This window comes from Vanacampus margaritifer, chromosome 11 (assembly GCF_051991255.1).
Source record: "Vanacampus margaritifer isolate UIUO_Vmar chromosome 11, RoL_Vmar_1.0, whole genome shotgun sequence".
Lineage (NCBI taxonomy): Eukaryota > Metazoa > Chordata > Actinopteri > Syngnathiformes > Syngnathidae > Vanacampus > Vanacampus margaritifer.
Window position 1 is genome coordinate 10164278 of NC_135442.1, and position 27989 is coordinate 10192266.

Genomic DNA, 27989 nt, shown 5'->3' on the forward strand with positions numbered 1-27989 from the left:
TATTTAAATACAACCAATTCAACCCCGAAACAAATAACAGTTTCGTTTCTGCATTAACTGGAAGCAAATGTGCGTATATGATAAAATAGCAAGCCTCTAAAAGTTGGAACGTACAGTATTGATCAAAAAGAGTGCATGTCTCTTTAAAAAATGCTAATCACATTGTTGTTTGGGTTTATCATGATGTCACTTCCGGGGAAAGCTTTGCCTCCTACTTTTTTGTGTGTGTTGGGAACTGGGAGGAGAGGAAAATCTCGCGCAGGGGTTGTGAGGCGCAATAAAATAGGAAGCAAATTTCGAACACTTGAAATGCTTCATGTTGCTCTTCGGTCGTCTAAAATGCAAGCGGGCGTGCTTTCGCACTGGATTTAACGGAGGAACTTCGGTAAGTATCTCTCGCTTCTTCATCCCAATCCTTCTCCGAATCCACAAGTGTCTCCACAGCCGGGCAAGTGTATCTTCGGTCCAGCCAACGAGAGTTTCAGGCGGCGCTTGTTTTCAATCACCGGACAGTCAGACAGAAATGCTAGCTCGCAGTACAATTGCGGGCATTGAAACGGCGTAGCTTGTACTGTAAATCAAATGCACACCTGTTGCGTCGCTTCCTACAGGTACTTTTAGGCCCCTGGCTGAGTACAAATGTATAAAATAATCATTTACCCTCAATCTGCTCCTCATTTATATTAAGAAATTGATGATTCCCCACTAACATTTGTCAATATTTGGTAAGTCAAAAGTCAGAACCTCAATAGCAGCGACTTTAGCATCGTTGCTCATTTCGATACTTTTTTGGGTGTCGAAATGACGTCATTTTCCTGCGCATCATTTGACTTAAATTAGTTTTTGTGTATAAAATGCTTCTTTAAGGACTAATTTAGAAATATGCGCCCCATTTAAACATTAGTCCAAACACGTAATTGGTATAACAAAATAGCTTTCAAAATAATTTGTAAAATGGCCACTTAAATATTTTAATTTCTATTATTACTATTATATAGTGAGGCACTACACTAACAGTGACATATATTAATATACAGTATAGTAAATATAGTGTGTTATCATCTTAGCCTATGCCCGTATTATAAACAGATTGTACTGTAAATACACTACTAATCTATCTAAAGTACTGAACTACTACACTTTCAATAACATTTATGTAAACACTTGTACATCCGCGCCACTTAACACTGTTTCCTGTGCATGTTTCATCATAATAGCCCATGTTTGAACCACTTTTGTGTGATCCAGGTGGTGTAGTGTGACCCTCCCTCACTCCCAGCATGCTCAGTTTCCTGCGCAGGACCCTGGGGCGACGCTCCATCCGCAAACATGCAGAAAAAACACGGCTACGGGAGGCCCAGCGTGCTACAACGCACATCCCGGCAGCTGGAGAGGCCAAGTCCGTCATTACTTGCCGTGTGTCCTTGTTGGACGGGACCGATGTCAGCGTCGACCTGCCGGTAAGAGCATTGCATCTGAAGTTGAACACACTTCCAGGGTACTGGTTGACCCCGTATTTGTTTGGATTAATAGAAAATATAAATATAACAGTACCAAGATACATACAATGACGAGCTCTGATATGATAGAGGCATGTTACATAAATCTGGTGAGTCGTTTCGTGATGCACAGTTAGATGTGTGTGCTGCTCCTGAGCTCTTCTCAGTAGTATATTTAATACATTTAAGTGAGGCGAAACCAGTAAATATAGTGACATTTTTCTTACTTATGGTCTTTCTGGCTTTGGCTCTAAGGAAGGTGTGAGTGATGTATGAAATGAGGTGTATGATAGAGCCCAAATATTGATCACTATGAGCCTAATTAAAAGCACATTTTTCCTGATGCTTTTTGCAATGCTCTAAAGCATTTGTTGGTAAATATTGCTTTATAATTTATCCAGGTAGTTCTTTAATCGTGCAAATAAAGTATGGATTATTACAAATTAAAAGTAGTTTTAGTTAGAGATAGACCAATATGCTTTTTTCAGGGCTGATACCGATTATCGGTCGTCAAGGAGGCCGATAACCGACATTTGAAGCCGATATACATTTGCAGGGGAAACAAAAAAAGTTGGTGTCAAATTTTTTTATAATAAAAACTCCAGCACTTAACTGCTTAAAATGCCTTCAAGCAACACGTTAAAGTTTTTTGGTTTGCCATCAGCTTTTGCACTAACTATAATGTAACTTCCACACGCTAACTCCCAAATAGCCACTAATTTGTAAGCTAACTGTTAGCTCATGGGCTAACTGTTCACCCACACGCTAACCCCGGGATAACTCCCAAATAGCCGCTAAAAAACGGTTATTAGGTTAGCCCACGAGCTAACCCTTAGCTCACTGGCTAACCTAATAGACGTTAATTTGCAAGCTAGCTGGTTAGCTCGCGGCAGGCTAACCGTTCACCCACACAAAAACCCTGAACTCCCAAATAGCTGCTAAAAAACGGCTAATAGACGTTAATTCACGAGCTAGCCGTTAGCTCGTGGGCTAATAGCCCTTGAAGCTTATTCACATGTGGGTGTGTATACTTCAGTGGCTGATCACCTGTAATTCCATGATCCTCTCTGGACAACACGCTTAATCACATGACAGCGTCACATGACACGTGTGACTCGTCACCGAGTCCATGCCCAGAGAGGAGGCTTCACTCTGAACTCTTCTTTGAATCCAAATGGTTTTCTGTGTTGTTTCCTCTTTGGGCCCTCTCAACTCACAACAAATGTGTTCTTCCTCTCGCATGCTTATGGTACATTACAATAATTGCCAGCCTACCTTTGACCTACAATTGGTCTGGGAGAGAAAAAAAATGCTCTTATTGGCTTATTGCACTTGATTTTGAGTGTCTGTTGATACGGAGTCCCAATCCAATACTATCCAAATAAGAACAAAGAACAATTCATTTTTATTTATTTATTTATTTATTTCACTATTTGAATGAAGGTAATTCTAAGATGAAACCTTTTTATATGGCTGTAAATCAGCAGTAGTTCAAGTAAAGAACAAAAATACATTATACTTCACTTTAGAATTTAAGAAAATGGCAAAATCTGTTTTTTTTCAGTCATTACCAATCAGCTGAAAACTCACGTGATCGACCCCGATTTCCGATCATATTGATCGAAGTATTAATAATGCTATCAATTACCAAGATTTGTCAAGATGATTGTGTACCTTTTTAGTATTTGTGACACATGTTGTTTTGCATTGATTATTGCCTCATCCTACTGCATGTAGTGTTTTTTGGGGGGGTTTTACAGATTGAATTTTGCTGAGCAGTCCTGAATGGCTATTAGCTAGTTTGCATCATTGTGGTTGTACATTATAAGTTTATATCTAAATGTAAAGTGTGTGTTTTTTTCATTCATATTATCCTATTGTACCAGTTGACTGATTTTCAAAGCTGTATGATATTTGAATAATTTGGAATATAATAATAAAAAAAGAAATTGGGTTCAGGACTTAAATTAAAAAAAGTGAAAGTCTTATTCAACATTCATTCAACACACTGGCTAATCTGACTTAATTTCTGTGTTAAGAATAATTGATTATTTTTTGTTAGCTGTAAGCAATAAGCATCCTAATTAAAAAAATATATATAATGACATTTTTCGCTCTCTCTCTGTGCAATGTCCCTTTTTAAATGGAACTATTGAAACAAATGATGTTTTCCCACGATATTCTAATTTCTTGAGATGCACCTGTAGGGACTAATCTGAGTAGCGGGTTACGCACTAGACTGCTCACCAGCCAGTCAAAGGACTGACACGCAAGTCCTCAGGTTTAGTTGGTTGGGTCGTGTAAGAAAGGTATCGTCTGAAACCTGCCTGGTGCGTACGAAACGAGTGGACCAAGACCACTTGTAGAATAAGTGAAGGAGCTGCAGCTGGGTTAAATGATAGAAGAAGCCGTTAAAGAAAATAATTGTTTTATTATCATTTTTAATCATTTGCTTTTGTTTGTTTGTATGTCAGTTCATTGAAATATGACTTAAGACTGGCCCTGTGGTGCAATAAAGGTTGCACTGACTGTACTGAAAAAAACATCTATGCTAACAAAGTCTCCTGTCTGGGGAAAACAAGCATACAATATATAAAAGCCAATTTGGACAAAAGAATGTGCGTCATTTCTGTCTTCGTGTGCACGCAGCGTCCAGACAGGTTTTCTTGCAGCAGTCCCCCTGCGTGCCCCCACGGCAAACAGTTTCATAAGATCCTGCCTGGCTTGTTTTTCTTCAAAATGTTTGTAGCAGCAGTCCCGAAATGTACAATGCAGCCTTAAAGGTCATCTGAAATCTGCTTCAGGGCACTGGTCAAGCTCCAAAAAGCTACCCCTTATTTTGATATAGGCAAAATAAAAACTTCACATTTCTGATATTAATAGTTTCAAATCATAATCCACTCTTTAAATATTCCTTACTTTTATGATAGACGAGAAGGTGGCTTTGCTGATACAGTACACTTGATAATGCTCAAGTAGCTAACCAGTTAGCTAATGGTTAGCGCTAGCAGCTAATATCAGCAGTCAGTCCAACTGCCTGTTTACATCTCAATTCTCAAGCCCATTTACTTGTACTGCCGAAGGAATATCGCCAAGCATTATTCATGGTGTTGGTGATATTAATAGTTTAAAACAATAAGACACTATTTAAATATTCCTTACTTTTATGATAGATGAGAAGGTGGCTTTGCGGTACACTTGGTAATGCTCAAGTGGGTAACCAGTTGACGGTTAGCGCTAGCAGCTAATGTCAACAGTCAATTCAACTGCCTGTTTACATCTTAATTCTCGAACGAATTGACTTCCACTGCCAAAAGAATATTGCCAAGCCCTCTATTGACTATTCCAATTAGTGTACTATTCTACAGGTTTCCAACCAGTTAATTATCACTGAATTGTTTTATTTTTTAAGACGTACATCATCAGCTGACAGGAACTCATTTTGCCTGCCCACAGTCGTGGAAACCAGTTCGTATTTCCTCATTTGAGTTGTATGGTTGGTTCACTGACTGAACATATGTGCAGATCTTTATCAAATAATATGTACCCCTCTAACTCAGTGGTTGTATGATCATATGCCGGGAAAGAGCAAAAGAACCACAAAAAACTTGAAGGACTGTAACAAAGCATGGCACACATGCTCACACACAAACACGCATGCACAATGAGGCCTTTGTATGCCGTCTCTCTCCCTCCCGAGGGTACTGTAGGGGTGCGCTATGCTTCCTCAGCTATGCCAACTAGCATGGGGCCGGCCCCCCTTGAGCGGCACACTATTAACTGTGTGTGCGCGAACAAACTTTTGTCACTGATGATGGGTCATGTCCTTAAAATTGTTACATCGTACAATCCAGGGCAGTTGAAAAAAAAAAATACAAATAGAATTTACAGTGCAGCTAATGCATGAATAAAAGATTGAATAGTAATTTTATGAGATTCTAGATGTTTTTTCTTCTTCTCAAAACATCAAATATTGTGCACGGAGACTGGAATGGCCACAAACGTCAGGTGATCGCATGGTGTGTTCAGCTTCCCCACTTCCCTCAGCTCCATGGTGTCTGGGGCACTTAAACCCCCATTGCCATGGCAACACTGTCGCCATGCCTCAAGTTGAGGTTTGGAAGACAAATGTGTGTGCGTGTGTGCATGTGAGGGAGAGATCTTCCAGTCCCAGCCAGAGCACAGGCAGTAACTGGTACAGCCTTGCTGGAAACGGCAACTCCTATTCAGGCCCTTTGGAAGATTTACTCATACCTGTATTCAGTGAAACACAAAAGGGATATGATGGGAAAGAAAGACACAAAACACAATGTCTGTGCAAGTGTTGCTTGTTTACGGCATGTTGGTACTCTAACAAAAAGGTAATTCAGAACAAAACAACTTTCTTTTTCTTTTCATGGTTGTTTTCATCAGAAAAAAGCCAAAGGTGAGGAGCTGTTCGACCAGATCATGTACCATCTGGACATAGTAGAAAAAGACTACTTCGGACTACGCTTCATGGATTCTGCACAAGTTCCGGTTAGACACTGTTTTTCTTTGTTTCTCTTTTTAAAAAAAAAGGAAGCAATTCCAAGCTGTATTAACACAATGTCAGGTAATTTAATGTAACCTACCACCGCTAGTTAGAATGTATTGTGTTGTGTTCAAAGGCAGACACATCCACTGGTGCACTTTCAATCGTCTCACTGAACAAACAAATATCAAAAGACCCAAGCACGTAATCAACATGCAGACTGGCTAATGGTTAGCAAGGCTGGACTGGCACAAAAAATTGTCTTAGTGGCTTCCGAGAGACATAAATCCCAGGGGTGTGCCAAAAAATTGATTCTCATAAGAATCGCGATTCTCATTTAATATGATTCAGAATCGATTTTCAATGTCCCAAAATCGATTTTATTGAAATTATTTTATACAGTCTTCCCTTTGTTTGTGTGTGTCTTTATTGGCAGCGCTGTTCATGTTGTACCCGGTTTGGCTGCTGAGGGGCAGTGTGGTTCCACGCGGTCTAATACACTGTTAAGTTGTAGCCACATTGGAGAGTAGAAGGAAAAAGTCACGATCAAGTCATTCCAATAAAAGTAGTTTTTTTTTTTGCAGTGTGGAGCCGTTCTTTCGACCAAATTCGTCCCACTGTTAATAACATAATCCGTGTAGAACGGCGTGCTCATGGACACATTTTCAGAAAGTGGCAGTTAAAAGATTTACTTGGTCGCTTCTTTTTAAGCTTGATAGGTGGGCAGGCATTCCAGAGACCCCAAAAAGTGGCCATGTATACACGTAGCCGGGTTTTTTGCGAACGGGAGATATTTTTCTGCAGCTTTCCTTGTCATCCACACGTCCGCGGGGATTTTTTTCATTACAAACGAAGGTTTCTAAAAACTTCAGCCAAAGTGAAGATTTGCACATTTCTCTCGAGCCTGCGGTCTCGTGTGTCCGTTGGTAAACAAAGTTTTACGTCGTCCTCTACACACGTCACTCTCAATCAGATACCTCAAGTTGTTAAAAAAGAAGAAAAAAAAGGCGGCGTGGATTGCGTCCCCACCGGAGAGACCATGTTTGTATATGTGTGTGTGGTGAGTGAGTGCGGGGAAAAAAAAGTTAAGAAAAGAAGTGAAGCTTTTTAAGATTTTGTATTTATCATCTTTGTTTTCCTCTATTATTCGCTTATGATGTACTCATTGACTGTTTACAAGTATTTTTTTTAATTAGTAAAAAAAAAAAAAAGGTCTTGTGTGCGCTAACAGCACTGATCCGCATATATACAGATCAGCGGCGGACAGTCCGTGCTTGTGTTGAAGTGACGGCAAGAGATGAGCAGTATTTGGCTAACTACTGCCACCTAGAGGCTTGGCATGCATGTCATTGTAGGCCCAATTTGCGGAAGTGGCGTCGCCAGACGTTGGCGTACTCCGATCGGATAGGATTTGGGGAACTGTTGCCACCTTAAGGTCTGGAATTGTTATGAGCGAATTTAAAAACGCATTAACGCGGATAACTGTGGATGTTTTCTTTTCTACACCCAGAGGAGGGAAATATCCGTAAAAAAAAATAAAAAATACCCTGCCACGTGTGTACATGGCCTTTTCCAAAACTTCCTGTTAAGTACATTTCCAAAAACATTGTGGGATCACTAATGTGCCATTAAATGTTTGTAGTTGAGGATTTTTCACTTTTTGCTGTTAGGAGTCCACCCGGAAAATCAAACTGACATCAACATCACATCGTCATTGGCCGGACTAAAGGGATTGGTTCTGGCACTCTCGTCAGCTTAGGGAGTCAGCTGGTACTCGGACGAAGACTGTTTTTTTTAGTTGTTGGTACGCCCGTAACCCTGGCTCTTCGCACCGATACCCTGCGAACGCCATAAAAAAAGGAACGAGGACTGACATTGGGGAAGATTTAGCGTCGGGGAGGGACACATCATTGAGGGACTGTTAGGTAGTCTGTGGAAAGTGGGAGAGAAGGCTAAAAGGAGGAATGCGGGGGAGAGGACGCCACGGTGCTCCGAGTTCCTCGCTCTTTCACTCACTTACACGTGCTCCATCTCAGTCAGCAGCTTTTCCTCTCCTGACTTCCTTCATGCCTCATAGAGTCTGCATGTCTAGTGCAGAACAAAGCAAAGTGTGTGTGTGTGTGGGGGGCCGGGTCAAGTTTAATGTATACATTCTCTTGCCACTTCATTAGTTAGTTACGTGTGCACAATCTCACAAGGTCCAATACGACTTGTAAACTCAGCCAGTACGTGCATGTGCCACATTGTTTAATGACTTGTTGTTTTTATCTTTCAGCACTGGCTTGATGTAACAAAAAGTATTAAAAAGCAAGTCAAAAGTAAGTATCAAGAGGCCCTCCTTTTCCTTCTTTCTTTACATAAACAGTTTTTTTTTTCTTGACGCTTTTATGAGCAAGTGCAAAAATGTTTTTTTTTATGAGAATAACAAATCGGCGTGAGAATTATGCCTCTGTCTTTGCTGTTTTATTTCATATTTCCCTGTGTTACTATGCGCTGTAAAGCGTTCTCCTGCCTGACAACCTTGACATCCTGCTGTAATTTCACATCTTTTTTAGTTGGCCCGCCGTACTGCCTTCACCTGAGAGTCAAGTTCTACTCCTCTGAGCCAAACAACCTGCACGAAGAACTTACCAGGTGAGCTAAAGGGATACTCAACTCATTGGGCCGTTTCCAGCTGTAAAAAGTTCATATTTTGTCCAGAATTAATTTCACATTCTTCAACAACAACTTCATTATTTTTTATGTACAATTAATACCTTTAAAAGAGAATTACTCCGTTTGCTGTCGACTGAAGATGACATCACCTGTGCTGAGGAAGCAGGTAACGATCAATCATGGCTCAATTTGCTGGCCAAACCCAGAAAACAGGTCATCCATAATTGGGCGTTACCTATTTCCTCAGCACAGGTGATGTCATCTTCAGTCGACAGCAAGTGGAACAATTATTTAAATGTATTAATTGTACGTGAAAAATAATGAAGTTATCAAATTAATTCTGTTAAAAGTTTTACAGCTGGAAATGGCTCAGTGAGTTAAATATCCCTTTAATATATAAGCTTGAACTTTTAGAATTTATTATTATTAGGGCTAAGCAGTTATGGATAGAATGCAATTTTCAAATGGCAAAGTCTGCAATTTGGACGGAAAAAGATTCTGCTTCATTGCTTCAACATTGCAAAGTTGTGAGAAAGCCACAGATTTGTTTGCATTATTGTTATGATCTAAGGTTGATTTGCTTTATTTGAGCGTCAGCCTAATCTGTAAAACCAAAAAATGTATGTAAAACATTTATTGTAATACAGATTAATTTATTGCTTGTGTTTGTTGGAAAATAAATGGGAAAGTGGAGTTTGAAAAAATAATATCATATTAAATCGCAATTGCAATACAGTGTATTGAGGAATAAAAATTGCAATTCATTTTTTTAAATTGTTTAGTCCTCATATATAATTATTGATAATTCTCAACTACCAATCTTAGAAACAATCATCGTGTTTATTATTTTGTAGTAGATTATAGGGGTGTGTTCAAAAAATCGATAATGCACATTCATTCACAAAAGTTTCCCAGCGTGTGTCTAAAAGCTGCTCCTTGCTGTGCAGTACGCACACATTTCGAACTGCACGGCGCTGGAGGGTAAACCGGAAGCGCTACTAACATTTCAAGAAGACAACATTTTTGCCATCCAGCATAATACAAATTTCATTTGGGTATAATGTACATATGACCTTTTCATAAAAATGCAAAGTATTGATGAATCAAAATTGATGGCTCAAGCAATAAATACAGATAAATTAAATAAAAGTAAAACGGAGTAGAAGTAGCATTTGTTAAAACTACCAGACAATTAATGTAAAAAGTTACACAATTGTGACTAAGCAACCGTAGCTTGTTACTGCCCACCTCTGCTTGTAACTCACGTTAATGAAATCAATCATCACCATGTTTTACAGAATAAATGTGTTCCTCTTTCAGATACCTTTTTGTGTTGCAGTTGAAACAAGATATCCTGAGCGGAAAGTAAGCCATTTTCCCGCATCAACATGAAAGCATTAGATATTTTCTCTCTGCTTTTTGCTCATTTTTCTGCATCTTACCAACTCTGTCTACGATTTCAGGCTAGAATGTCCCTTTGAGACAGCGGTGGAGTTAGCTGCCTTCTCGCTACAGGGTAAGTCAGCTAAGCAGGAATTTAAAAAAAAAAATGCTTTTGTCTAATAGCATTTTATGTGCTTTGAGGCTTTTAGCCTTAAAAAAAGCCTTTGTTTGCTTCCAGTAGGATGATGTTAGCCCGCATTCCATATTGTTTGTTCACAGAGGTTAAATCTTTTCACCCCCTCTGCATGTTGTCTAAGGATTGTTACTAATCTTTTTGGTATTTTCCAACTGGAGAGCTTTTAAGAAATTAACCTATGTGTCATTTGAACATGGTCCTGCCAAAGCTAACCTGGCTGACGGCACAGTGCATTTATAAACGGATTACTGCTGGCTCTTTGATGGCAAATGTTGCGCGAGTCACCGCATCCTATTCTTTTTGTCACACAGTCGGGACAATACAGACATTCTCGCTTTTTAGTTCGTTTCCAAACGTTTTGTGGTCTCTCTGTAATTTCCTTGTTTCAGTTTTAATTAAGAATCCACCTACAACATTTAGAAGGCAAGGTTGAGGTATAGGTTTTGTTCACTGATTCCCGTAATTTCTCAAATGAACACCCATTTGCAGTTTTGTGGCGCAAAATGCAAATTTTGACTCACAAATTACAATGCGAATTGGCTTATTTCAGGTGTTTTTTTTTATTATGCCAAATTCCAAACATTTTTCAAAACAGTTTTTGCCAATCCATCTATTTTCTATAGCGCTTGTCTTTCTTGGGGTCATCATGGGGTGAGCTGGAACCTATCCCAGCAGACTGAGCGTCAGGCAATCGTAGCATTAATATCTTTGTAGAGGCAGAAAATGTATCGTGTCAGTTCTGATACATGTTTTTATATATAGTATTGTGGTTTCTCATTCCATTGAGCTAACTGAGCTCCGGCTGTCGCTTTAAAGTCGCGCACCATGAACAAGCCTGACACAGATGCTGCAGTTACGATTTGGGCCAGAGGTGGCAGTCGCAAGCAAGTAAAAAAAAAAAAAAAGACAAACTGCACAAAGATCCTTTTATATCACAAAAAGCAGGAATTTGAACAGGGGTGTGTAGACTTTTTTATATCCACTTTTTTGTTCAGCATTTAGTGTGAATAAGCTAGATGAGGGAATTGTGTAACAAACACACGCACACACTTCCAGAGTCACTGTAGGGTAAATGCCAGCTCATTAGTGCCCCATCCTCTTCAGTGGCCTCCTAATCCAGAACCCTCTCTATCATTCTTTTTTTTTTCCCCCCGTGTTGAGCTTTCTTGCATTCTCTTAAAATTCCTCTTTGATCTATATACTTTACTCACTGTCGGAGAAGAGTTTCCCAGATTCAAAGTTTAAACAACATCCTTCCTTCCTTCCGTCACAGATAAGAGGCTTTAATTCCACTTTGTCGTACTCTCAACACACTTCTTAGTTATCTTCTCATTATGATTTCTTTTTAAATTGTCATCACCTGTCTCCTGCAATGCAATTTGTGAATGGAATTATATGCTATGAATATATTATTACATTTTCTTGGTCCTCAATGTTTTTGGGACGGGTTAGCTGAGGCTGGCATTGACCATGTTGTGACGCTTTAGTATAAACTTCACGTCGCACATACTTAAAAGTTTTATAAATTGCAATGGATGGCTATATTTTATGAATAAGTCACGACCAAAAATCTAGCCAATTTGTGTGTTACATTGACCACAATTTGCACGTATAATATGAAAATTGATGATTGGTGTTTTGTTTCTCCAGCGGAACTCGGTGATTGTGACCCACTAGAACACAATCTGGACCTGGTATCAGAATTCAGATTTATCCCAGAACAGACCGAGGATGTGGAGTTGGCGATATACAACGCATGGAAGGAGTGCAGGTTGGCATTTGGCCTTTTCAAATTCTGCATACAATACTTGTAGTAAATTGAAAGAACAAATATATATATACTATGTAGCCAATTCCCATTTTGTTTCATGTTTTACACCTTCAGAGGTCAAACGCCGGCACAGGCTGAGATCAACTACTTGAATAAAGCAAAATGGCTCGAAATGTATGGTGTGGACATGCATATGGTTCAGGTAAGTGATACACAAATACACACTGGGGGAAATATGGGCATTTACTTGATTTGTAGTCGACCACTGGCTGCAGGTCATCATTTTATTTGGATCCTTTTCTCAACATGGACCAAAATTCTTCCATTTTTCTTATATTTTTTTCTCATGGATTAAGTGTCATTCAGAAGGCTAGTGCTAGATTAAATGTTGCTGACCATAACAATAACAAAAAAGTTATTATATTCCTATGTGGACAGTATTAAAAAAAATCCACGTGTAATTGACACGCATGGGGGGGAATAATCCACAGGGTCAAATGGTGAAGGAAAAAAAAACCCTAACCCCACCCAAATTTATTTTATTTTTTTTATTATTTTAAATATTGAAAGAAAGAAAAATCTGAGACTATGCAAATTTGCTGATGCCAAACCGTGGGGGTCCACTATTACATAAAGAGTAGGAAGATGTCTTGTGGGATACTGTCAATGGTGGTGATGTATTTCTACTTTTTCATTTTAATTTGCTGTTGGTAATGCTGCATATTCTTCTCTCCTTTCTTTCGCTATCCTTCTTTCAAAACACAGGCACGGGATGGTAATGAGTACAGTCTGGGTTTAACACCCACTGGTGTTTTGGTATTTGAGGGACAAACCAAGATTGGCCTCTTTTTCTGGTATGCTTGACTACGACCCAATTTGTTGGCCTGTTTGGTGAATTGCCTCTGCCGCGATATATGTTTGTATTTTTATCCTTTATCTTATTTGTTTGCTGATTTTGTTTTGTGTCTTGCTGTTTGTAGGCCAAAGATCACTCGCCTGGATTTCAGAAAGAGCAAGCTGACTCTGGTGGTTGTGGAGGATGACGACCAGGTGAATATGCACACACACAAAAATCAGTCCCAAGACTAATTGCGAAAAAAAAATTAAAAAACACTTTAAAAAAAAAAATAAAGTAAAAGAAGGAGCAATTTGCCGTCTTTATTGATATGAGTCTATTTTATACCGCAGTTTTCAGTGAAGTGTGTTTAATATTCAGAACGGTGGTACCCCTTAAAACCACATAAGTCTGTTGGCAATTGCTTAGCATTGAAAACACAGAGCTTTGTTTCCTAATAAAAGAAGAATAACGTAGTGCTCCGTAGCCCCCCCACCCCCGCTTCAAAATAAAAATGAAAGTGGACTTGTTGTTAGGTTGCCCAGAGGCAAGTGTATATGTGGGAGCAGCAGAGCTTGTTTATGTCCATCCTGGAGGTCCGTGTGGGAGGTTAATAAAGAAGCCACCTCTCTGGTATTTCTGGTATGCATTATCCACGCTCCCCAACACACACTCGGACACACACGCACCGTACACACAGCACTGGCCTTGCTCAGCCCCCGCCTGACAGTTGAATAATGTATCATTTCCTGGTCACTACATGTATTTACGCATTCTTGGATACTTTATCACCGTGCATGTGACGCCCAGCATAATTTCCAGCCAAGTGAGCAGGCTGGCTGACAGTACGTCACTGCAGCACTTAACCTTGTTTGATTGTGTCTGAGACACATGGAACTAGTTTGTCTTGGTAGGTAGATTATGTTTATTTCTCGGTATTCAGAACCAAAAGCTGCGACTGTAATCTTGTCTTGAGTTGAGCAAAGTTGAATGGCTTCTTCCTAAAGAAAAATGTGGATTTGACGTAGAAGTGCTTTTATCAGTCCGACAGTAAATATGCAACTCAATGCAGACTGCACAGTGGCTGGGCTGAGTTGGAGATGACCTATTTCCTGAAAAGCTGTTGGTTCTTAATGTTCGGGGGGCGGGGGGGACCAATTCTGAATTTGACATTTGCTTCATTGCAGCATGGAAAAAAACAACAACAACATAATACTTTGTACTAGTTTGTAGAATCTTCAGGTTGGAATCGAGCCTCTTCCAAAGATAGATAAAAATTGCCATTGTTTCATATTAGATATGTGCTGGTCCAGGATAAATGTATAGATCACATACTGTATACCCGTCAATGCAAGCTTGATGTCATTGACATATGGATAGCTGCAAATATACACATTGAAAAGCACCCGCTGTAAATTGTAATGACAGCTTGAAAGGGAAGTCAATATGTTCTATGCAGCCCCACTAGTCTAAATATGGTATTTTGCTTGATATTGTGTTAGTGGAATGTTAGTTAAGCAGCAAAATCCTGGCGTTTATTTATACATTTCAGGGGGCGGCCATTTTGCCACTTGCTGTCGACTGACTGATGACATCAATAATGCTCAGGTCTCAGGTCACAACCAATCACAGCTCAGCTTCAGAAAACAGGTGAGCTGTGATTGGTCTTTGCCTGAGCAACTGTGACGTCATCTTCAGTCGACAGCAAGTGGCAAAATGGCCGCCCCCTGAGATGGATAAAAACGGCTAGCTTTTGCTTCATATCTCATATTCCACAAATGTAATGTTAATGAGAATGTCATGTTTCGACTAGTGAGGTCACATAGAAAATAGTATTGTCATGAAATGTTTAAGGTTGACTTCCATACTTTAGATATGATGCAACTAAGCTGCAGATGGTGTGCACATCATTAAATAAGCTAAATATTTACCCGGCCAACCAAGTGCTATGTCACGTTTTATTGTTTTCTTCCTCGTTGCCTCATATATTATCTGTTCACGTGTTAATTTAGTGTAAACACAGACATATTGGACATATGTTACTTGAAATGTACATTAGACGGTCAAAAAGAATTTGGGACTTGGATGTGAAGTGTAAATCCAACCGTAAAAAGTTTAGCATGAATCATTTTCATGTTGTTTTGTTGTTGTAATTTATCCTGTGTAGGGCAAAGAGCAGGAGCACACTTTTGTCTTCCGAATGGACCACCCCAAGGCCTGTAAGCACCTCTGGAAGTGTGCTGTGGAGCATCACGCATTTTTCCGGCTGAGGGGGCCGGTACAAAAGAACTCGGCACGCTCCGGCTTCATCCGCATGGGATCACGCTTCAGATACAGGTTTGGATGATTTTTTTTGTTTTTTGTTTCCTCCGCCCCAAAAAAAACGACTTCAAGTTCAGTGGCTGTAAAAGGTCACTTGCTGTTCATACTCCCAAAAGACCACCGAACACAACCCCGGTTTATTTGTACGCCAACAAAAAAAATAAATCTCAAATACATTCTGCCAAACTGTCATCTTCCTGCAAGAGGGCTTGTGCTTGGTCCATGTGTGTGTTTGTGTTTCAACATTAGCCAGTCAGATAAGCATGGCAGTCATGTTTGCTTTAGTGGAGGGGTTGACGAGTTTGTTGGTACTACAGAGTTCTCGCTCAAATGGTTTCAGAGTTCAACCAGGGTCATTCCTGTATACATCATTACCAATTGTTTTCAGAAAACTGTATTCAATCTTTTAGTCTGACAATTGAGCCTAAGTGGACGGTTACGCTTTTCTGCTCTGTTAAGTTAAAATGTTTTTTTTTTTTTTTTTTGCGTGACCAGTGGAAACACAGAGTACCAGACAACAAAGTCCAATAAAGCCCGGCGGTCAGCCTCCTTTGAGAGGAGGCCCAGTCGACGTTATTCTAGAAGAACAATGCATAACAGAGGTGAGTGCCGCAGTCAAGTGCTGTGTTGCGTTAGGGACGAAAACACTTTTTGTAGATCAGTCAACACAACAAATGTACTTCCACAAATGTAGGTGAACATCACGCATCGCATTCATGCAGCTGTAGTTAGAAGTCAACTAATTCTCTGGCCAAAATGTCAACACGAGGCTGTTAATGTTTGATGGTTGTTTTTTCAAGATAGATTGACTGTACAGTTGACATTTTCAATGATTTTTGAAAACAAGATTGGCTGCTCAAGTTTGAAGTTATGCAGGATTTTAAGAAGGAGAATTGTGGATTTAGACTACTCCAGTTTAGAAAATCATAACTAAATTGTAGATTCTAATTCAAATGATCTTAACCCTATTGAGTTATTACTATGAATTAAATTTTTAATTTACATTACTGTTAGCGATCTGAAGCCTATTGTGGACTGTTTGAAAGGCAGACCATGCCAGGAACCAAACTGATTTCGATGAACTTATCGCTACGAAAAGTGTCTGGTTGAATTGAGACTTGCTAAGTGACATTGAACCAAACCGTGGGCGTTTATAATCATGTCTAAATGTGGATTAAAAAAAATATTTTTTTTTAAAAACAATCATTGCAGAAGTATGTTTCTTTGTAGCCTTGTCTTTGATTTTCATGTGTCACTTTCAGATTTCACCCAAAGTTTACCGTCTTTTCTGTTTGTTTTGCAGGACACTTCCATCCTCAGGAGTAAGTTCTCTGTTTGTTTGTTTTTTAACATTGTGATTGTGGCCACAAAAGGAAAAATAATTAGCTGTTGCAATTATAATGTCCTAATTTGTGTATTAATTGCTGTCATATCGATCATCTTTAAATTTCAGTGGCAAGGGCAAAGCCGTGTTATAAAATGTACATTTGGCAGTTATAGTAGTTTCTGGACTATAAGCCGCTACTTTTTTCACTTGCATTCGACCCCGCGGCTAATACGAAGGTGCGGCTTATCCATCAGAACACAAGGGGGCGCACTATAAAGGAAGCGCAAGAGCGTCAGGCAGAGCAAAACAAACCAAGTGAGCCCAAATACAGAAAAAGAAAGACAGAACGAGAGCGAGACAATTTGCGCCCTCATTATAGAAAATAAAGTAGCGGGAAGACCGAGTCCGGTAACATTAAAACACCTGCGGCTTATATGTGTAACAAACTTGAGTATTCCACAAATTTAGTTAGCGCGCCTTATAGTCAGGTGCACCTTATAGTCCAGAAATGACTGTACTCAGAAAGCAGTGACTCATATTTGACTCGCATTGAGTCACATTGTTAATCAAATACAAGTAGCCTTTTGTTTCCGAATTTTACGCTTTTATGAGATATGTCGTCTCCTCTATAAGCTATTTATTTTATTGTCGAGTCAAACTTCTTATAACTTAAATGTCATCAGGATGAATGAGTTTTGATTAGCCCGCATTGTACAACTTGTGATCTTTGCTATCCATCCATGGATATTAATTGTTAATTGCCACTCTGGCATGGAAATGCGAAATACGGTTAGGCTTAGGACTCGTAATTTATGTGAGCTCATCTTTTCATCTCGCCTTCAAATGTTCCTCATGGCATCTTTGAAGCTCTTAAGTAGATAAGGGTGTAAATATTGGAGATACAGCTCAAGGGCCGGTTGAATTTTTGACGTAGACTGGAATGTAAATGTCTCTCTTTGCTAAAGGGTTCTTTCATCGGGCAATGGAGTCAACGCAAGCAAAGACAAGCATGTGAGGGCCGCACTTACATTCTTTATACAAAATCAAATCAACGCTTTTGTAAAATGTGTTTGTATTTCACCACCTCACAAGGTTTCGGCCAGTCGAGGAGCCTGGTCGGGTGCGCCGGTTGTGAACGTTGCAACGCCTGCTTCTGTTTGTGGCCCGTTGGAAATTGAGCCTCTGCCCAGGAGTCCTGGAGGGGAAAAGAGAAGGTGGGTTTTTTTGGTGTTTTTTTTTTTTTTTTTTTGGGAAGAGCTGGTTTGGCTGAACCTGTCCTGGAGAAAGCGAGCGAGAGAGGCCGAAAGAGAAGCGCCGCAGGGTGTTGGCATGTTGTGTACTTGTGTCGTTGCAAGTCAGTTGTATGATCTGGAGAGCATGACTTGTTCTGAATTGAAGTGGAAAAGAGGTTCTGCCTTGAATCCCATCAAATAGAAACGATTCCCATTAATTGACAACATGCATGGCAATCACTGTCAGACAAATGTGCTTGCACAGTGTTTATTCTGGTTTCGTACTAGACTGGATTTACACTGCTAAGTAGGCCTCCTCCAAATGTGGATAGAAAGCAAGTGCAGTGTAAATGCAAATATAAGCACTCAATGCCACCTTGACGTGATTTTACTTCTGTTTACCACACCTGCGTCTGCCGAAACTCCTGCATGCTAAATCTAAACCTCAGCGAAAGCATAGACCATTGAACATGGTTCCAATTTGCTACATTAAATAGGCAACATAACGAAGTGGATCAGTGTGGAGGTTGCCCTCATGTAAATCAAACTTTATATATATATATATATATATATATATATATATATATATATATATATATATATATTTTTTTTATTATTAATATTTATGTATTTATTACTTGCTCACTGCCAGGTGTTGATTCTTATGAGTTATTTACAAGGAATATGGGCATCTGTGGATGCGTGCCCACATCAACACAGCCATTAAATACATAAATTATGAATTAAATAAAAAATAGAAATACAATTTAAATACAGTTCAATTGGCACTTGAACCTGCAGTGAAGGCGTCAATTTGCATTTTTCATGTGATGTTTGAAGCTGGTACTTGTGAATGCAAGCAAATGCGTGTGTTGCCCTCTGTGTTCCAGTATTAACATGTACTGAGGAAAGGCCTGATGTGAGGTCAGGTAGGTATATTGAGCTTTTTTTTTTTTTTTTTTGTTTCCCCCTTGCGGCTCTCATCATAACCAATCAATAGCTGTGTTGCGTCGGTGCTTTTAATGACTTTTTACCTTTTGAAAAATGTCTCTCCAAAGGTGGAATTGTCTCTTGTGATTTTGCTGCTTTTATTCTTTCGATTAGCATGTCAGTCAAGCCATTAACTGCAGGTGACTCTTGGTGCTTTATGGGGAGTTTTTTTCTTCTTCTTCTTTGGCATCAATCTGGACTAGAATCAGCCACTTGCTGACTTAACTACAGTGCGCATATCAGTGACGCTTGAGAGAATATTTTCCATCCTTGGAATCCGCTGCTTCATATTAACCGCCTGCTGCTCCTCTTTGGACGAGTTATTTGCAACGCTGACACACATGACATATGATTTCCTTCTCCTTTATCCCATTTTCATTGTTTTCGATTGCTTCCTCTCCCTTGTTAAATCCATCTCCACGCCTTCTCACGATCCCCTTCCTGTGTGCTCCCTCCCGTTTATCCTTGTCACCCACCTCCCGCCTCAATCTCCTCAGGTGTCCTCTCCCCTGCATCCTACTCGCTCATATCTCATCAAAGCTCTTAACAAGGAGCCGGGCAGAACCGAGCAACAGACGGCCGTCTCACCTTGGCATGAATTGGACAGCGCGCTCACGCCTCAGCAGCGATTCCCTTGTAAAAAATCTGCCAGAGACTGTGCCGCGTGGCCGTGAATGCGTATATGCCTTTAAGATAAACATGGAAGTATTTCTTTTTTTTTTTTTTTTTTTGGGTAGACTGACTTAAGTGGCCATCATATTTTATACCTCATTTGCCTCAGTTAGAGGTGCACCAGCTGCCTTATTCATGACTAAGTTCACATTTTTGTTTTCATATTAAATTTAAATTAAATTTAAATTCTCCACATTCAGTCATTTTTATTTTTTCAAACTTTCCATTTTCCGAGCCACACATTTTTTTTTTAATATAGCATAAACAACCTGTTTTTGTTGTTGTTGTTTTTTACAAACTCCAGCCCATCAGATATTTTCTCGACGCCGGTTGACCGTTATGATGCAGTGTCACACAAATTTGTGTTGGATGAGCGTGTACGTGAATGATTCGCATAGCTACGTCACAAGACTTGTGACCACACCTTTATATAAAAGGGTGGAAAATTGGGATTTTGATGGCATGGGACCCTTGAATTTGTTTTCCAAATGAATCGATTGAGAGCTTTGCGAAGTCCGTGATTTTGTTTGTAATGGAAATTGTGGCCATCATCAACAGTTATGAAGTTTAAGATTTGAATCTTGGCTTTGGTCTTCTTGTGTGGAGTTTGTATATCCTCAAAGTGCTTGCAATGGTTTTTGTCACGTACTTTGGCTTCTTCTCATTGTGCTTTTCTTCCAAAGTGTCTTTTGAGCATACTGTGATGGCATTTTTATAAACTAGCTTGGCAAATGGGTAAACAACAATACAGGTTTGTAATCTCCTGAGTCCGTCTTGTCTGATATGTTGGCACCCTGCCCTTGACGTAAAGGACGCTTTTAATGTTCTCAAGATGTCTTTGGCAAGAACAAGTTGTATTTATTTCTCAAATGATATGTGACTGACAGAGATGACTTTTTTTGTGATTTGAAATTTGATTTTTCTTTGAAATATTTCTACTGGACTTTCTCAGATGAGTTTGTGAAATTAAATTATTTAGGCTTTCTAAAAGCTGGAAGTGTTAATGAATGTGTCATAGTTTGTACTATTAAAAATGATCACAGTGGCACTGATTAGATGAGGTGGATCGATCAATTACTACTGTTGTTAGCCATGGCCGACCATACAGTTCGAGCATTTGTAGTCTTCTCCTTGAGCTTGGGATGTTGAAAAGAAATATGTAGTCAGGTTTTTCTTATCTCATTTTTCTGTGATCTCTGAACTGATCTGGTGTCAGGTTCAGGAATGTAATAACCATTAGGTCACATACAGTAGTCTATTGTTTTCAGACCCCCTTAGTTTCATTTTCTTTAAGACTGCCATTCCCTGTGTTTAATATTTCAAATGTTTGTGTTTTTTTAAATCAATGTAAATGCTGAATTAGATCAATATATTTGCATTTTGTTAGAAAAATATATGATGCTTTTAACCAAAAATGACAAATGGGTATCCAGATACCCTTTTAATATCCCCTTGTGAAATCTGAAGTCATTGTAGTTTGTTTTTGAGTCTACATTGGCGTTGTCAACTGGTTAACAAAAACACTTTGAACACTTTTTAACATGCACATTTTTGAGCCAAACCCTCTTACAATCAGTTTACCATGTAATTAAGATGTATATTCATATAAATGTTGTTTTTTTTGCCAGATTGCTGTATTTAAATCTAGTCCATGATACTGACCTCATGACAGAAGGTATATCGGTAGTTGCCGTCCTATCAGACTCCAAGAATAAAATCTAATCAGCATAATTTATTTGTAGAAGTCCAAATGTGATTGAAGTGATTGTACTCTTTCATCTTCAGTTAATGCAAGTCTTTTGTGAATGTTGAGTTCCACAACAGGTTTTTGAAGAATTGATAATACTGTTGTTGCCGAGTAAAAAGTGAAAACTACTACGACCAAAGGCGTTTATCTTTCTGAATGAAATGTAAATTTGGTTTAGAGAGAATAAAAACTGTTAGTCTTTAACACATTGTGACTGCATATCACCTATATTTATTGTGTATTTTAATTATTTGTGCTTATATTTTGTATTTTTTGTTCTACACCGTGATCTTGTTTGCAGTTTTTTTTTGTGTGTATGTGGATACCGCTGGTAAGTTGAACAAATGCTGAATCCCATTTTGGTTTTGGCTGTATTAATGTTATTAATTAACATTTCATTCTTGTATTTTCAAAGACCATCATATTTTATTTGGAGTTTTTCTCCCTTTTGACTTTCCCCCCACCCCTCCCCCATTTGCTTTGTCTGTAGTTTGCCCCTGGCTGGTGACCTGATCGAGACGTGCATTGATGATGTCCTCAGGGCTTCCCCCGCGAAGGCTGTAGAGGATGCGGGTCCAAGTACGGCCTACTCGCCTTCCGCTGCCACTGGCGAAGAATCACTCAGCCTCACCGGTCAGTCAATGCAAAAATTAATTATTGAAGTCTTGCGATTCTTTACGTTTAAATTTTTTTAATCACGATGACTTCAATAGTTAACTCGAGATTAATCACAAACTTTGTTCTGAATGTACAATAAAATATTAAGTTTTCATACTGTTGTTAACATAAAATAGGGGAGGGGTGTTAAATGAATAGAAATATGGCAGCATTTTTTTTTGTCATTGATAAAGTAATTTCATAATAATGATCATAAAATTGAGTTAAAATTAAAAACATGTATTGTACTGTAAAAAAAACAAGTGTGATATTGATTTGTGTTGAGGTAATTTTTCTGCCACTAGATGGCATAATTGCATTTGTAAGATGTTGGTCAGTGCATTTTTCTTTTCATATTAAGAGCTATCTAATCTTCAACATGAAGTAACTTGTGAAATTCTGTTCATTTTTAAAATTGTAAAATACAACGCAGTCTCCACAAATCTTTATTATTATTAAATTTTGTTACTGCAAAATTGACGTGGACGTGTCCGCTGCGTTGCAACTGGAATTCCCCCAGTACAGGCTTTCCAAGTAAATAAATTGTGGCGTTAAAGGAACTATAAATTAACACAAAATTAAAGCACTCATTTTGACACCCCTAGTATTTATTTAAATTTGTTACCAGTTTTTATTGCATGCCAACTACAATGGATTACTTTGGGTTTTTTACTCCATCTAAACTAGAAATGATCAAGTATCATGAATGTATTATGCTAGTCAGATATTAACATTGTCGCCAGGATTTCAGCTTGCATACCATAATGTGGTGACCTCAACTGTACTTGAATACTATATGGCAACGATGCTGACCCCGCCCCCTTTCATCTCACCCATGAAGAAACAGCAGCCCGTCTCAAGCAGCTGGAGTTGGAGAGCAGTCCGCGTCTGGCCAAGAATAATGTCAACATCAATATGGTCATGAATAACCAGGTGGGTGCTCACTCTCCGAACTAGTTACGTTTCTTTAAGCATCGAAAGTCAAACCACTTAGTTAGTTAAATCTCTTTATAACCCAACCTACATCAAAAGGAGGACATTGTGAAGCTCCGAGAGAAAAGCTGTCTAAACAGTGCAGGAAGTAGTCCCGTTGTCACGCCGCTGCGAGCCCCGGATGACCTGAAGAGCAACATTCTGAAAGCGCAAGCTGAGGCCGCAACGCTCAAGGTGAAGAAGAAATACTTTAGTTGAGACAGAAATCCAACCGCAGCATCCATTTTCTAGAGTGATTGTCCTTTCGAGTTTACCCCACCCCAAGCTGATTTGTGTTTATTTTGCATACCTTTACAGTTGACCAGACAACCAACCTTTTATAATATATTGAAATACTTTTGTGGTTTATGTATTATGTGTAATCAAGTGGATTGTTAACTATATGCTATCTTGTTTCTTTTCTCCGTGTTCCATAGGTTGGTTTGGAGGAACATGTCACGATGGTGGCAGATAAAAACTGTAATCTGCAGGAAACCTCCTCCAGGTATTTCGCCGTCTTTCAACGTGAGCTTTTTTCTGGCAGTGCGAAGTCTCATTGGCACGCTTACTTGGATGGGAGAATGCTTGATCACCTTCAAATCAGCTCTCCTGCATCCTTTTTTCTTAATCTTCCATATCCATGCCAATGAACAATGTATGGGCTCAGCCAATCACAGAATTCTCTTCAGTTACTATTTGAATATGTATGAGGATGATTTGCATTTAAAACAGCATATCAGCAGTTTATCCATCGCAAGGCTCAGATCTCAGAGCCTGTTTGAGTATGAGAGTCAAAACAAGTTATTGTCTCCATTTCTTTGAGTTGTGAAGGAGCCATTTTAAGTTAAAATGTTTGAATGAATATACTTTGTAATTTCCTGGAACAAATATTAAAATGTACTCAGCCATCCATCTGTAATTGAAGCTAAGCGCAGGATCTCTATTGTTTGCCAGGTTGAAGTCGCGCAGCGGCCGCATGGGCAGTAACTCATCTCTGTCTGTTAGCAGTCGCCCTGACGTACAAGACTCATGGGAGCTGCTAAAGTCTTCTTCGTTGGCCTCATCAGCAGGCGCCAGGTCAGTGTTCATCTTTGACACACACATTACGGGAGACATTGATTTGCCTCCTTAGATGACTCTGTTAAAAGTGTTTGGGCAAAAAAATTATAATTCAAGTCGGACAGAATATTCTTTGATTTTGCAGACATATGTGTCCATCTGCGTGGTTGGATGTGTTAAGTCACATGAGCAGAATTCTGCCTGGATACTGCGCGTATCCTTTGCTCCGTGGAGTTTACAGTTGGGTGACACAACAGACAGACGTGTTGTCGCTTGAGTAGACAATTTGCGAGGCTTGCATGTCTGCAGGCTCGCTGAGGCAGAAAATGCTCAGACGGTCTTCCTAATGTTGGTCTGGTGGAAAAAAATATAGTCTAGTGGAAAAATACTAGCTTGTGCATGGATGCCGACCAGGTCATTTTGCTGTATTTGGTGCGTAGATTTAACAAGAGAAAACCAAACTTTAACAAAGTGGTTAAAGGAAATGTCCAGGCAAAACACATGAGGATGTTTGTTCATTGCATTTTTCATTTCCCCTGTTCATCAGTGCCGAGAGGTTAGCTGAAGATTCAAACCCTCCTCCAGCCAAGTTGCCCTCAGACTCTGTTGTTGAAGGCACCGCACTCAAGGTAATTCATATGCTTTGTAGACTGGAATTCAGACATTTATATGGGCCATATGTGTATACAGTGTTTTTTTCTTCTTCTTCTTCTTTTTTTTTTTTAGGTTAAAACAGAAGAAATTGACGTTCCAAATACGACTCCGCCAATGCCTGATAATTTGATTGACTTCACTGATCCGATTCCTGCTGTAAGTTTTTTTTTTTTAATTCAGAGTTTTCGGTTGATCTAAAGCAGGGTACACACATACTGATTTTTAACATGTGGAACAGCCCAGTCTTTATTTGCAAGACTCCTCACTCAAACCAGAAATCTGGTGTAGAACCGAGACTGATCTGTGAGAGGCAGCATGGTGCCACAGGAGAAGAATGAGTAGTAGTAGTAGTAGAAGAAGAAATAAAATGTAGGCTAACTGCTAGCTTTAGCCTCTATTATGGTCTCAAACTCCTCTCCTTGTCTTTTCTATTGAATGACCAATGATAAATGTTATTTTTTAAAAACACACACACACTAACTAAAACATATCGCTCCTCACTTTTGTGTCTGGCGTCAGTGCGACTTTCAGCTAATTTCCTATTGGCTGTCACTTTTATGACAGTCACAGTCAACTTTGCGTTCACCAATCACATAAAGTATTTACAATTAAAAAAAAGTTGAACAAGTTTAAAATTCTCGATTGTTACCACAATTATTAGTGTGTGTGTGTGTACCCGAGAAGGCCGCAGTTCCCATGCAAGTGCAGAGGACTTGCAAACAGGAAGGGCGAAACACATTTAAAGCTCCGGGCCGGGCTCCCCCCTTAACTAAAAAGGACATCTGAACCTTATCTTCAAACGGCTCTGCGTGTGATGTTCTTTTGAACTCCTATCCAGGCCTCTGATGCTATCGTTGGATCATAGTTTCATAGGACTGGCCTTAACACGCCACCTCCAGGGATCTCCCAAAGCAGTCCAGGGGGGACTTTCTCCAAGGCCTCACTTCTTTGAATTATTGGAAGAGCAAAAGGATAAGAGGAGGAAAATAATATCCTGTGTTGAAAATCTTTTTGATCTTCCCACAAAAAGAGTTGCTGAACGAAATGTTTAGGTCAGAGGTCGCTTGGAAGATTTGATTATGTATTATGTATGCTTGTACCATATCAACATCGACAACTTTTAATAGGTGATTTATTAAAAAAAAAAAATATAAATTTTGTATAGCAATATGTCTTACTTAGGGAAAGTTGATATATGCTCTCAAACAAAGAAAAGAAAGACCCGAGTGTTTGTTTTTGTTGTTTCCAGTTGCCACCTGTGCAGCCGCCTAAAGCTCCCATCACCCCTCGCTGGATCATTCCTACCGCCGCTGTGAGTCAACATGATTTTTCTCCTGTCTGCCGTTTGGATGTGCTTCTTGCCTGTCCAAAAATGTCTTCTAGAGCGCTTTGACTTGTTGGAATTAGACGCTGACCGCCTTCCGTCTCCTTCCCCACCCACCCCACCATCCCCTTCTAATGCAGCCTCCTGGTATCTTTACTAACGGCCTGCTCGACCTTGAGCCCTCCGCTAAGGTCGCCGCTCTCCCCCCCGCGGATGGGGGAGCCGCTCTCACCTCAGCCCTCCCTCACTCCGCTCACACATTTCACAGCAACTCAGTGAGGTAAAGTCAGGTTTTGCAGATGGACATACACCACATTTGCTGAGCTATTTTTTTAAAGCATTTTTTGAGCCTTTGCTGCCCCCTGTTGACAGAGATGGAACTTGATGGAACATGTTGCACAGAGAATTCATGAGATTACTTTTACCCTCATTTACACTCAACCAATTGAAAGCATTCAAACCTCAGAAGATTCATCTGAGCTAGTTTTTTCCACATTTCACAAATGTTCGCATTATTCCAAATTCTTCACATAAATATTTGTTGATTCATTGCAAAATCACAATTTCTTAACCATTTCAAACCAAACTAGCTTAAAAATGATATATTAAACTTTTTTTTATGAAACATTATGCTTTTTCCATAAGAAAATCTCAAATGTCTTTTTTTTTTTAGATTTTCTATTGACTTTTTTGATGCTCCATAAAATCCAAATATTTGTCAACCGACTCGAACCTTTCCAAAATTACAACGCCAATTCAGAACATCCAGGCTAGTATTTTTTTCCTGTTCCATAAATTTCCACATTTCCCAAAAGTTTCTTATTTTGTATGAATATATTTAGCTGATTCAGCTCAAATTCACCTGCATCAAACTATTGTAACTTCAAGTTCAAACTTTCAGAAAATTCCTAACTTTGGATGAATTGCACATGTTCCATGAGATTCCCTAATAAATAGATAACTCCAACAAATTTACCACAGCAGGTTGGTCTGTTTGATTTATGATTGCGGGATTTTTACCAAGTCATAAAACTCATAACATGTATCAACAGCAGCGTAATTTTTATTTATTTATTTTTTTTTCTGCAGCATTACGGGTCAGCAGGCAGCCTCAGAGGATGGAGCCACACCCAGAGGTCTCCTGACCACTGAGCTCTAACAGCCACAATCAAGCCGGGCCGACAACTAACAAACGATCAGACTACACTGGAGAGATAAAATGTCTCCATCTTAACCCACACATCAGGCTTAATTTTAGTTTAAAAACCTCCTGTAGTCCATCATCCAAATAGCGACTGGTTCCATCCATTTTGACCCTGACAAGCATACATGGTCTGTTGTTGTTTTTTGTTTTTTGTGCGCCATCTTTATTTTCATGTAATGCATTCCACTGGATGTAAGCTGCACCACCACTGGAGTCCGCGCTGTACTGTAAATGGATGAAAGACAATCAGCGTGTTCTTTGAAGAGGTAACAACAATTGGACTCTTTGGATGTGTTGAAATGTGATTCTATACATTCCTTCAGCAGCCATTTTTTTTTAATCTCTTTTCAGCCACTGGATAGAACTTGTTTTTTGTTTCAGAAGAACCACTGGATTACTTTTTATTTTAATTTTTTTGTACATCATGGTACCAACATTGCTCTCTCGATTGACCATGTTTGATTAACCCATGTGAGGTATTGTTCTGACTGAATGTGATCCTGTCCATGATTTCCACTTGGAACTACTTTTTGGAACATTGGCTTTTTTTTCGTGGTTGAAATCTTCATTTTATTTGATTTTCTTTTAAACGGGGAATGTAAGCTGTAAAATGTGAAGGCATGCTGGAGTTTCACACAGCAAATTGTAATATAGTATAGATATAGTATATAAGGGTCACAATTTGATACTATTCTAATTTTCATCAAAAAATACTATCATTCAAAAGACAGCTTAATGTATCTTGCTACGTTAGTCATTCCAGTGCATATTTTGAATGAACTCCTAAATTCTCACTTTTTAATGTTGCTTAGCTACTACATTGCCCTCTTGTGGAAATTCAAACTATCTGTTCTGAGAATGTGCACACCCCCATTGCTGATTGTTTTACTTCACAAATATCTTAAGTGTAATTTTGTACTTGTGAATTGAAGATCTAATTCTACATTTTTGGACTATATTAATGACTTAATGAGTGT

At 39.2% G+C, this 27989-nt stretch overlaps 1 protein-coding gene across 7 annotated transcripts; it reads left to right on the forward strand.

The window, feature by feature from the left end:
* Positions 1-209: 209 nt before the first annotated feature.
* Positions 210-27955, forward strand: epb41l5 (erythrocyte membrane protein band 4.1 like 5). Of its 7 annotated transcripts, none has more exons than XM_077579959.1 (26): positions 210-385; positions 1249-1460; positions 5913-6017; positions 8288-8330; positions 8568-8646; positions 9988-10032; positions 10131-10183; positions 11897-12017; positions 12132-12219; positions 12783-12871; positions 12998-13067; positions 15020-15189; positions 15670-15776; positions 16478-16496; positions 17467-17512; positions 17594-17715; positions 21633-21775; positions 22641-22732; positions 22826-22966; positions 23209-23276; positions 23726-23848; positions 24378-24459; positions 24557-24640; positions 25734-25796; positions 25949-26088; positions 26898-27955. In XM_077579959.1, the coding sequence occupies exons 2-26, from the start codon at positions 1281-1283 to the stop codon at positions 26965-26967; spliced, it is 2343 nt and encodes a 780-aa protein (XP_077436085.1). In that variant the 5' UTR covers positions 210-385; positions 1249-1280; the 3' UTR covers positions 26968-27955. The 7 variants fall into 7 exon arrangements, with proteins under 7 accessions (XP_077436085.1, XP_077436087.1, XP_077436088.1 ...); XM_077579961.1 differs by having other exon boundaries at positions 23777-23848; XM_077579962.1 differs by having other exon boundaries at positions 23780-23848.
* Positions 27956-27989: the final 34 nt, after the last annotated feature.

Bases quoted from the DNA above. Each gene is read 5' to 3' on its own strand.
- epb41l5 (XM_077579959.1), top strand. From the start codon at position 1,281: ATGCTCAGTTTCCTGCGCAGGACCCTGGGGCGACGCTCCATCCGCAAA. The intron at 12,872-12,997 runs GTATGCTTGACT...TGCTGTTTGTAG, and splicing joins AAGATTGGCCTCTTTTTCTG to GCCAAAGATCACTCGCCTGG. The intron at 26,089-26,897 runs GTAAAGTCAGGT...TTTTTTCTGCAG, and splicing joins TTTCACAGCAACTCAGTGAG to CATTACGGGTCAGCAGGCAG.